Source organism: Podarcis tiliguerta (assembly GCF_965153285.1).
Source record: "Podarcis tiliguerta genome assembly, chromosome: 4".
NCBI lineage: Eukaryota > Metazoa > Chordata > Lepidosauria > Squamata > Lacertidae > Podarcis > Podarcis tiliguerta.
In genome coordinates, this window is record NC_139537.1 from 28,624,681 (window position 1) to 28,637,104 (window position 12,424).

The 12,424-nt window shown below is 43.8% G+C and overlaps 1 protein-coding gene across 3 annotated transcripts in view; it reads left to right on the forward strand.

Annotated features, from left to right (window-relative positions):
* Positions 1-589: 589 nt before the first annotated feature.
* Positions 590-12,424, forward strand: part of IGSF11 (immunoglobulin superfamily member 11) — a 168,364-nt gene continuing 156,529 nt past the window's right edge. Inside the window, exons 1-2 of one of the 3 annotated variants that reach the window (XM_083437184.1) lie at positions 995-1,122; positions 1,372-1,644. In XM_083437184.1, the coding sequence (XP_083293310.1) occupies positions 1,575-1,644 (70 nt within the window). In that variant the 5' untranslated portion in view covers positions 995-1,122; positions 1,372-1,574. Of the gene's footprint in view, positions 874-994; positions 1,123-1,293; positions 1,645-12,424 lie in introns of those variants that run through there. The other 2 variants (XM_083437186.1, XM_083437185.1) reach the window with 2 other exon arrangements.

The window sequence follows — 12,424 nt, forward strand, 5'->3', positions numbered from 1 at the left end:
CTTCAAAATCACATGTGCAAACTGTCACCTTCCCCACCTTTCCTTACTTCTGTCTTGCTTGCACTCAGCTCCAGAGTATGTAGAACCATAGAATTGTAGAGTTTGAAGGAACCCCTAAGTGATTCTAGTCCAAACCCCCTGCAATGCAGGAATCTGCAGCTGTCCCATACGGGAATCAGACTTTTAACCTTGCAATCTCCATTCTGAGGCTTTGGCTACTACCCAGAGCTGTGAGTAGTGGAAGCACGAGTGGCTCCAAGCCCTTCTGCAAGAATGTCTCTGAAGTGAGAATGAATGCATTTCTTCTGCCCGGGTTCCGTGCAGCTCAGGCAACGCTCTGCAGAGATGCGAATGGCTGATTTGGGTGATTTTTTTTTTTTAGTTATTATTATTTTAAAATGCATACTTTGATCTCTCTCGGAACTCCCCCCCCCCCCTTACATTTAAAACTGCTTTCGGTACGTCCAAAGCTCCTTCAAGAGGAGCTCCGCACACATCTCCCCCCCCCCCAGCAATACCCCGGCGGGCTCTTTTTTTGCAATGTCACCGGGAGGAGAATGCAGGTGCAACTCCGGGCAACCGCTGCACGTGATCCCCGAGCGGCGCTCCGCCGTCGCCGAGGGTCCCGTGTGTGTGTTGGGGGGTGGGGGCGCAGTTCCGACCACCTTTCCTTTCCCCAAAAAACACCCCGTCGGTCGAAGCAGCCTCGTTCCCCAACTTCAGCAGTTTTCCCTCGCACGTGCGAGGCCGTTCCCCGGAGAGGGAGGCGAGTCAAAAGGGAAAAAAAAACCACCGCCCTCTTCCATTTTAGGTGGTGCGTCCGCCCCCCCCCCCGCTCCGCCAACCCACCTCAGCCCGTTTCCTGAGCCGCTGGTAAGTCTCCCCAGGAACGTTGATGGGCCCAAACTTTCCGGCCCGCGCGCGGCTCCAGAAGCCCGCCCTTTTTTTTGGCGCGCGCGAAAACGAGCGTCGCTCGCCGGTTCCCCCTCAGGCGCCTGAGGCCGAGCGGGCCGGGCGCTTCCCCTCCTCCTCCTGTTCCTCCCCACCTTCCCGCCGCCCCACTCGGGGCAGCCCGAGCCAGGCTGGCGGGGGCGGCGGCGAGTGCGTGTGGCGCGGCCAAAGGCAAGCTGCCGCCGCTGCCGTTTCTCCTCCTCCTCCTCCACCACCACCACCGTCGCCTCGTCGTCGTCGTCCTCCGGCGCCGCAGGAGCTCGGCGGGGCCGCCAGGCTGCGCTCTCGGGCCGGCTGCGAGCCTGGCTGCGTCCCCGGGCTGCCGGGGCTCCGGAGCGCCAGAGCCTCCCGGGGAGCAGGCGGTGGTGCGAGAGCGGGCGGGCGGTCCCGGGACAGCGGCGGAGGCGGCGGCGGCGGCAGCTGCTGCAGCGGGAGGAGCCGGAGCGGCTCGCTGCTGCAGCGGGAGCCGCCCCGGCTCGGAGCTCCGCTTGGCCGGGCTGCGGAGCGGCGAGGCACCTGGAGCCCCTCGGGGGGCGCCCGCTAGGCGAGCTGCCTGCCAGCCGAGGAAGCGCCGTCGGCCGCTGACCGAGGTGCCCTCGCCAGCTGCTCTCCCCGCGCCCGGCATGACTTGCAAGGGCTCGTCGGGCTGGGGGCTTTGGGTGGCCCCTTTGGCGGCGCTGCTGTCTCTGAGAGGTAAGCGGGGGTGCCTGGACGGGGCGGGGGGGGGGGGGGAGAAAAGCATGCAGCCTCCTTCCTCCCTTCCCTGCGCTGAATTCGAACTCGCAACTTTGGTGCTGCGGGGGTCGGGCGGAGCGACGGCGTCAGGAGCCCCAGCCCAGGAGCCGGGCGCTTCTCGGGGAAGGCGGCTTTTTTATTTTGCTGAACCAAGCAAGTTGCTGTAAAGTCCCGGAGAGTGAGGAGTAAGTGTGCGAGGAGGGTTTCGTCCTCCTTAGCAGTGCCGCCTTAAGCGCCTCGATGCTTTTGCAGAATAATCAGAACCGCTCCCCTTGCCCTGCTTGTTTCTCCTCTGCAGAGCGTTGAAAGGGAGAATAATGTATACGGATTTTAAAAGGGGGTTTTGTATGTATGTGTGTGTGTGTGTGTGTGTGTGTGTGTGAGAGAGAGAGAGAGAGAGAGACAAAGTCCGCTCTGATCCAGCGACCTTTCAAGGGACTGTAGCTGTAGAAGTGGTTTTATTATAAGGAGCTGGGAAAGCCGTTACTTTCTCCTGTAATGTTTCTCTTCCTCTCTTTTTGTAATGCAGAGGTATAAAGGTTGGCTGAGAGCTTATTTCCACCCTGCGTGGATAGGGTGTGTTTTCTGTTTCGTTTTAAGAAGCGTGTAGGGCTGATTGTTTATGTACAAAATAGTGTTTTTTTGTGAAACACACACAAGCAAAATAACAGTACTGTAATCAATATTAAAGCTTAGTTTTACTGTGTCTCTTTTTTTAAAAAGGGGGTTATTATCCAGAGGTCCACTTTCCCAATTGTATAGAACATGCAGTAATCTTTAAAAACCAAGCAATGCTCCCCACAGCCTTAGTCACTTCATTATTCTGCACTACAGATACTTCATTTTTAGTGCTTCTTTCTTAATTCTGGACTTCACTGTGGTGAAGTTCCTTTAATTTTCAAGGTATTGACTTGAACACTGGTTCTTCTGAAAGCATGCGGGGAAGTTTGTTTTAGAACTTTCTTGTTCAGAAGGACAGGAGCACTGAAAAGTGTATAAAGCCCTCTCAGGCAGCCCAAACCAACATGCTACTGAATTTAAGTTCAGCTGGGGTTATTCCCAAATAAGACTGTAGCCCAGGATACCTGCATTTGATCTGATTTGATAGTTTATCCAGATTATTTACTGCTTTTATGCTAATTGTTTCTGTTTTAATACAACAAAATAGTCTCTGAAACATACATTCAAAAACAGTTTATATACGATAGTAGAGTAACTATTTCTGTGTAATCTGTTTCAACTGTAAGTACTTAGATATTCTAATCCTAGTGTCTTAAAACTTAAAAAAATAAGTTTTGGTCTGTTAATTATGGGTAGCAATTCTTGTACTCTGATGAGATAGAAAAGATTAAGTGTCTCTGACCGTTTGTTCTATATTTTTTTTAACACATTTGAAGTCATTGGGGTCAGAAATGTGAATCATGAATACCTCACTAAGATGTGCTAACAGATTTGTTTTAGCAATATTAACATTTGTGTGTGACAAAACGATGCGTTTCACTTTGGATAGGAAGTATCATTTCCATAGAGTTGAACTGTGCATGGATTGAACTCTAAACATACTTGGAAACAACTAAATGATTTGAATGGGAATTCCTTGCAGGTGATCATGCTTAGGATCAGGGTGTGATACTTACTGTTGTGCAGTTTACAAATGCAGGGAAGAACTGGGAGTCACAGAGTTACCTACATTTCAACACTATCTCATGCCAACTGTTTACTAATGGGAGTTAAGAATTGTTTGTTTTTCTTTTTAGAACTTTACAGGAATGCAGAGATCAGTTTTGCTATTGTACTGGTTTGACTACAGGCAACTATTCAGTAAGAGTCGCCATGCTCATAGTTATGTGTGAAGTGCTGAACTTTTACCACTCCTTGATACTTTTAGTGATTTAAAAGGAAGAGACGCATCTTACTGTGGTGTAGTTTTTCAAGTCACATTGTGGGTATTTTAGTAAGCAAGGTATTTGTGACTCTAGTTTCTCCTCTTCTTCTTGGATTATGTGATTTGGTTACCACAGCATGTGGTGCGTTGGCAGGGGACTGTTGTGCTGCTGAAGCTTGAGAGTGAAGGACTCAGACCCCTGCTGCTATGATCCAGATGCAGAACTCCACCAGCTGCACTGCAATTGGTTTTGTGCCTTTGCCAATGCTCCCTTAATTCAGGTCTGCAGCACTCCCTTGTGCTTGTTATCAGTTTTGGGATTTCCTTAAACAGTTGTGCTTGGTTTTACAGCCTTGGAAAAAGCGTGCCTAATGTTGAACCTCTGCTCAGCTTTCCAGGCTCTGCATGCACTATACATTTAAAACATATTCTAAACACATTATTTCCCTCAAATAATTCTGGGCACTGTAGTTGGTTAAGCATTACTGGGATAGTAATCCTGCTTGCAGTAAACTACATTGTCCAGAATTATTTGTGGGAATGAATGTGTTTTAAATGTGCTTTAAATGTATATAGTGTGTACACAGCCCCTAGTCTTGGCATGCAGTGTGTATAATGCTTCATTGCCACCCATTTCACCCCATTTTGTCCCCCTTGCTATTTGAGCACCCTTAGCTGTTCAGTCCTTGCAAGTGCTGCATGTATTTTTCAGCCCAAGGCTTGTTCTGAAATTGGACAGAATGATAAGTGAGTTGGTCCACAACAGCCTTGTATTTAAGCACTTGCCTGGGAGCCATAGGTGATGAGACATGAAAGGCCACTATCAGAACTGGATTGGTTGCTTCACTCCCATTATTTCACTTCCTTCCTGGTGCCCAACTATGTTTGTGATGTGGCTGGCAGTGTTAGGGTTGGTAGTGCCCCTCCTCATTCCACAGATTGTTGTTGTTTAGTCGTTCAGTCGTGTCCGACTCTTCGTGACCCCATGGACCAGAGCACGCCAGGCACTCCTGTCTTCCACTGCCACCCGCAGTTTGGTCAGATTCATGTTTGTAGCTTCGAGAACACTGTCTAACCATCTCGTCCTCTGTCTTCCCCTTCTCCTTGTGCCCTCCATCTTTCCCAGCATCAGGGTCTTTTCCAGGGAGTCTTCTCTTCTCATGAGGTGGCCAAAGTATTGGAGCCTCAGCTTCAGGATCTGTCCTTCCAGTGAGCACTCAGGGCTGGTTTCCTTAAGAATGGATGCGTTTGATCTTCTTGCAGTCCATGGGACTCTCAAGAGTCTCTTCCAGGACCATAATTCAAAAGCGTCAATTCTTCGGCGATCAGCCTTCTTTATGGTCCAGCTCTCACTTCCATACATCACTACTGGGAAAACCATAGCTTTTACTATACGGACCTTTGTTGGCAAGGTGATGTCTCTGCTTTTTAAGATGCTGTCTAGGTTTGTCATTGCTTTTCTCCCAAGAAGCAGGCGTCTTTTAATTTCATGATTGCTGTCACCATCTGCAGTGATCATGGAGCCCAAGAAAGTAAAATCTCTCACTGCCTCCATTTCTTCCCCTTCTATTTGCCAGGAGGTGATGGGACCAGTGGCCATGATCTTCGTTTTTTTGATGTTGAGCTTCAGACCATATTTTGCGCTCTCCTCTTTCACCCTCAATAAAAGGTTCTTTAATTCCTCCTCACTTTCTGCCATCAAGGTTGTGTCATCTGCATATCTGAGGTTGTTGATATTTCTTCCAGCAATCTTAATTCCGGCTAGGGATTCATCCAGCCCAGCCTTTCACATGATGAATTCTGCATATAAGTTAAATAAGCAGGGAGACAAAATATAGCCTTGTCGTACTCCTTTCCCAATTTTGAACCAATCAGTTGTTCCATATCCAGTTCTAACTGTAGCTTCTTGTCCCACATAGAGATTTCTCAGGAGACAGATGAGGTGATCACAGATCCACAGATTAGCCCTAGTGAATAAAGTGAGATTTCAGTTTGCAATTATGTTCAGTCTGTAAGGAGACTAGTAACTTTCATAGACTTATTTTATTTGGCTGGTTGGCCTATGTCTCTTCAGCATCCGTTGAGTCGATTGAAAAATGGTTTTAGGGAGAGCCGAGGGTAGCTCCAGAGACACCCTTCATTTGTTGGACTGCCACTGTCTTTCAACTCCAGTTAGCATAGCCAAGTGGTCATTTATGATTAGATTTGTAGTCCCAACACCAGCTGAAGTGCACCGTGTTGGCTACCTCTGACTCTTAGGAAATGTGTGGGTGGTTGTCTGCAGTACTGCATGCTCTTTCCTAATTTTCCAAGCATTAGAAACAACTCTTCTGTCATTACAGGATTTCTCTGTCTGTAGATCAGTGAAAGGTAGGCCTTTCTGTAGAAACAGAAGAATTGTGCTCAAACTACCATGCATGATTAGTGTGACGTCCTCATAAGCCCCAATTTAGGACCTGAATTTTTTTATCCAGTTCCCAAATAATGGGTGGTGGTGTGAAGGAGTGGCCATTCTCTTGTTTTCACTTTTTTTGGTAAATGGGCTAGGGAGCACTGTAATTTAAAAAAATAATAATCCTGAAATGATGGAGCAGTGAGGCCAGTAGAAAGGACATGTAAGGTTATGTGTGCTTTAGACTTTTTAAATATCAGCACTGGAAGTGGAGTTTTAACACTGGGGTTGCACAGAATATGCACAGCTACCTTCAGCACACATTGTTCTTCAAAGCCAAGAATTACTTGTAAGGAAGGAAAGATGTGTCACTCATCCCAGACCCTGTGGGATAAGTCCAGCTTAAGATCCAGTCCAGCATCCTCTTCTCACAACAAAGTAGGGGTTTCCACAGGCATGAAAGCAATACTCATCTCCCACTCATGATCCCCAGCAGCTTGTATTCAGAGGCATACTGCCTCTGATACATGAGCTGATAAATATAATTATAATTATTTATGAATTTATGAATCAACTTTTGCATGTGTCTCAAGGTGCTTTATAGATAGAACATAAAAACAACTGATCATAGTTTTAAAACAGTACCCCAAACAACAAAAAATAGGTGTTCATTTTATATATTTTTTAAACCCAAGGCAAATAAATCTTTTCATCCCGCTAGAAGAGTTTGTTGAAACAACAAACTTCTTCAGTATTCTCCAGAAAAGAACAGACCAAGGGGGCAGCTACCATGAAAGCCCTGCTCCAAGTTACTGTGGAACAGGCTTCTGATATTTTTGGAAGTTGGAGGCAAAACTGTGGTTCAGAATGCAGTTATCTACTGGATATATAAGGGATAAGGTGGTATTTCAAGTAACCTAGCCCTGAACTTTATATGTAAGTACCAAAACCTTAAACTTAGCCCAGTGATGGATTGGTAGTCAGTGCAAATCGTGCAAACAAGGTGCTATATAGTGAAGGTAGTTTGCTGCCAGCAGCAGCCTAGCTACCACATTCTGCACTAGTTGCAGCCTCTTGACCAACCTCAAGGGTAATCATCATGACTGGTAGCCATTTCCTTATGAATTTGTCTAAAATTAATAATTTAAGGCCATCCAAGTTTGGTGACCATCAGTAATAACTTGTTTGAAGGCATTGCACAGGGCAACTACAGTACCAGTGACTTAGCTATTTGAGCAGCGGAACATGCAACAGTTTCCCTAGGTACGAAGCACAGTTCATTTGCTGGTGGGAAATTCAGTGTGCCCAGAAGGGCATCCTTTAAAGAAGACTGCTGGACACAGGGCAGTAAATGGACAACAACTGTGTACTAAACTGTTGTACTATAAGTATATTGTACAGAAGGAGCAACAGCAGGGAGGAAAGTACTGTACTGCTTCCAGTACACCATGGGACAGAATTTTCTTGTTTCTTGTAGGAAGGGAAGTTACCCAGAGCTTCCTGACAAGAGCTGTAGACTGTCATGGATCTATTTCTGAACTAGAGAACAGCAAAGGCTGAATGACAGAAGGGAAGCACTGTTAAATATGGTGAAAATCAGAACAGTTTTCATCTTGACATTGGAAGGCTTACATGGTGTACCAGAGCCTAGAAGTGCTGCAGGTCTTACTCAAATAGATGGGACTTGGCATTGATTTCAGGATTGCATTGTCCATTGGTTGGTATTCGTACCATCTATTTTAAAAGGAAGCAGCATTTCCCTCTTCACTTGTATCAAAGCCTTTTCAACAGTTATTCATCACAGTGCCGCAAAACAGATTTATACTTCCTTTTGTCTGTGTAAGCCACTCTCTCAATGCCTATATCAGTAGCAAAAATAATTACATGTTCTCAGTTTTTTTTTGTCCAAGATTTTCTAATTATAAACCAATGCATTCAGAATGACGGCAGAATCAGCATGCCAGATCTAGGCTTCTGATGCATCTGTAGAGATTATCTAGATCTGTTCCCTGTTAAGCAATGACAGTTTGGACAAATGGACACAATTGCTTGGAGAGTATGACACCATCTAGCTTTTAACAAATGTATGTACTGAGTAGTTAATGTATGGACTTTTTTTAAAAAAATCTCCTTTGCCTCTTCCAGAGGAGTGGATGTGGGAAGCAGACATAAAAAAAAAACAATCTCCGTTCAAATACCATATCAGCTTTTTTTGTAATAATCTTATTTTTGAAACAAACTTTATTTATTTACTCATAGTATATGCTTGATATACATAGCAGTGACATATGCTTTCAAAAGATATACAGTACAGTCCACGTGAAATGTTTCTGAGCAGGCCTCCCAGTGATCTTTATTTTCTCTGTTCACCTGTGGTTCTTTCTGCTGTGAATATCCCACCAAGGTTATTTCCAGTCCTTACACCATCTCCCATTCTACAAAAAAAGTATGAAACTTGTTAGTTGTGGTTTGCGTGCTATGGCTTATTGAACCTATTGGGGAAAAAATGACAAAAATTGACTTTGAATGGTCGATGACCCTTTTCTGTGGCACTTAATACCATTTTTATAACTTATTTTGAAAGGGACCACAATTAGCTTTGTTTTGATACCAAAACAAACCCAATTGGTTGAAAAATAAGCGAAACAGGAGGTTTTTTCAAAACTGACGCAGAAATTGCATTAGCTTAAATCGCGTGAAAATCAAATTTTTTAAAAAAAATCTCCTGAGCCAAATTTTGGACCAAAAAAATCTTTAAAAAATAACTTGAGGTTAGCTCATAGGTATCTCCACATAAACTTTTTTTTTTAAAGAAAATCTGAGTCGTGAGAGCACATGACACCAGGAGATTTGATGTGGAATGATCCATATGTGAGAACTTGTTCAACATTGTGACTTTAATCTGGGATAGTGTTGAGTTGCAATTGACTAGACTTGTTGGGTGAACAGCTATGTCTACATTGAAAGCCGCAATGTAGGAATGACAGCCTTTAATTTACTTTATGTATTGGCTGATACATGAGGCCAGCCAAAACGTACTATACATTGTCTGAGCTATAGAGTATTCCATCTCCCTTGCATTGCCTTTTCCTCACTGATTGGCAGAAAAGGTGATTACATTGTGCCCCAGTCCCTTTAGTGGTATAGAGTACAAATGTTCAAATCTTTGTAACACAGGGTACTGTTTGCAAGGTCTCTTGGAGGAGAGGTAAAATAGCTTGCATCCATATTATGCAACAGAAGTAGGGGTACTCAGCAGTTCGGGCTTGCAGTAGAATGAGTAGATGGCATATTCTTGGCTCCATGGTCCAAGTCTTAACCACTAGAGAACATTTTACATCTTATGGCAAATAAGCAATATTCCCCCTGGTACCCCTTAGGGGATATTTAGCGACTTTTTCTGGTGACTCATCTATTTGTCAGGATGCTACTATTATACTTTTTAAAATACAGTATTCAAGAGTGCTTGTAAACAGTTTCTTTCAAGGAGAATTGCACACACAACATATTTGGAGTTCATCGGAGTGATAAGCTAGCTTTCTTTGCTTTTAAATGCCTGCTCATGCCTTTGAAGAGCAATAAAGTTGTTGCGTTTGACATTTCTGTTGGCATTGTTGCTCCAAAGTATTTACGTACAGTGGAACCTCTACTTACAACCATAATCTGTTCCGGAGGTCTGGTCATTACTAGAAATGTACATAAGTAGAGGTACATTTTTCCATAGAAAGTAATGGAAAAGTGAATTAATCCGTTCTAGACAATGAAAAATTGCCCTAAAAAAGCAATTTAACATGGATTTTACTGTCTTAACGAGACCATAGATCCATAAAACGAAGGCAATAATCAATGTACTGTACTATAAAATAAATAAGACAGTATTGTAGATGAAAAAAATTAACATTTTTTTTCCTTACGTGCACTGAGGGTGGGTGGGCTTACCTGGCTACAAGCTGGGGATGGGGCAAGAGCTGATTCAATTTGGCCGGGGTCACTTTTTTTTCCTTGCCAGGCCAGGTTCTTCTCTGGACTTCCTTGGGTTAGTTCCTTGGCGGGGTTTGGGGCTGCAGTGCGCCCTGCTGTGCCTCTTGCAGGCAGCACCTCTTCCACAGCTTTGGAGGTGGGATGGGGGCCCTCTCCCTAGCAGCAGAGGCCTCAGCGCTGCTCTGCAGCCGGCCGGGCGAGCTCCGGGCTGCTGGCAAGGCCTCTGTTCGTATCTAGCGGAAAGTTCATAAGTCAAAGCATCTACTGAAGGTCGTAACTGGAATCGTACGTAAGTAGAGCCGTACATAAGTCGAGGTTCCACTGTAGAAATTTGCTTTTGTAAATTGGAAGATGGTAAATGTTTTCTTGAGAGCGCGTTTATAGGTAAGAACTATATATGAGTGAATGAACATAGCTGGTGTGGTTCAGTGTGGGCATCGCCACTGATGCACATCATTGTGGCAATCTGAAAATGGGAACATCATGTTCTTCCTTTCTGAGAAATACAGTTTCTTAGTTCTGTGCCAAAGACTATTGTTTTCTCATGATATGTTTTACTTTCAGTCAGTAGAGAAGAGTTGTCTACTGTGCTATTAAACACAATTTATGTTAAATACCTCAGAGCTGCTGGTGATCTCTCATATCTACTTTAGCTTTATATATTCCCCCCATGAAAATGTGATAGTACAAGCAAGCTGACCATTCTGTGGTGACCAATGTAACATTTATAAGCTTGTTTACATAATATTTTGTGTTTCAGCTAATAGTATTGAGCATCAATTACAATTAAACAGTTGGTTAGCTGCCTTGATCTTTCCTGCAAAAATTATCAAGTAGTAGTTTAAATACTTCCTTTTTATTGTGTATTGAAATATGTAACTAATGTAACATTCTTGCAACCTCAATAACTTCTCTTGGATTTTGTTGAGCAGGGAAAGGCATGTGCATTTGTAACAAATGTAACACACTCAAGCAGCATAGGTTTTACTGTCTGAATCTGATTTTGCTCCTAACATCATCCATTAGTTCAGTTGGTTATAAAGTGTAGTGGGTTTGATCCCCATACAGGCCACCTGCATATTCCTGCATTTCAAAGGAATGGACTAGATGACCCTTGTGGTTCCTTCCAACTCCACAATTCTATGATTCTATAAAATTTATTGTCAGCAAAACTATAAGTACACTAAAGGCTCATTAGCTTGTTCTCAGTTTTCTTGGAGAGGTCTTTAACTGCACTTTAGGGGGAAAATCAGAGAAATTCTGGGTCATCTTGTATGTGACACTTCTTGCATGTGGTTGTTTTACTCACTTGTAAAATGCCATTTTGAAAAACAGTTGCCAATTAATGAAACGTGGGAAAATTATCTTTGAAATTATATAGAGCATGTTAACTACATATGAAAATGAAAATTGAGTCTATAGGTTGATATTTCTATGGAACTACCCAATATGACTTGATTAAAAAGGATCCCCAAGCAGTGTTCAAATAAAATTATAGATAAAACACAACTGATACCTATAAATCAACTAAAAAGAATATACATAAAACTGTAATTAAAAACAAAGATAAAATATAGGCATTAAAGTGTGTGTGTGTGTGTGTGTGTGTGTGTGTTGAAAGGAATTTTGGGCTAGAATTCCCATATGTGTGCATGGGGCTTTGAAGACATAGATGCGTGTGCTATGTATTTGTTCCGGGAACTCTTGAACACTGCTATTTCTTTAATATATTTTATTATTTATACCCCACCCATTCTGGGTGGCTTACAGCATATAGAAAAAATGGTAAAACACCTGACATTAACTATTTCTCGATATAGGGCTGCCTTCAGGTGTCTTCTAAAAGTCAGAAAGTTCTTTATTTCCTAGACATCCGATGGGAGGGCATTCTACAGGGCAGGTAACACTACCGAGAAGGTGCTCTGCTTGGTTCCCTGTAACCTCATTTCTTACAGTGAGGGAACCACCAGAAGGCCCTCGGAGCTGGACCTCAGTGTCCGGATTGAAAATGGGGATGGAGACGCTCCTTCACGTATACTGGGCTGAGGTTGTTTAGGACTTTAAAGGTCAGCACCAATGCTTTGAGTTGTGCTCGGAAACGTACTGAGAGCCAATGTAGGTCTCTTAGGACCGGTGTTATATGGTCTTAGTGGCCATTCCCAGGCACCAATCTAGCTGCCGCATTCTGGATTAGATGTAGTTTCTGACTTACCACATAGAGTGCATTGCAGTAGTCTAAGCAGGAGATAGCAGGAGCATGCACCACTCTGGCGAGACAGTCAGTGGGCAGGTAGGGTCTCAGCCTGCATACCAGATGGAGCTGGTAGACAGCTGCCCTGGACACAGAGGAGTGGAATATGCATCCTAAAAATAAATAAATACTTAAGTTCTTGCTTTAAGCATTCATTTACATTGGTCATTGACTTTTCAGTGTTGAGAGGAATTTAAATCCTTTTAAAATAATGGACAAAATGAAGAGA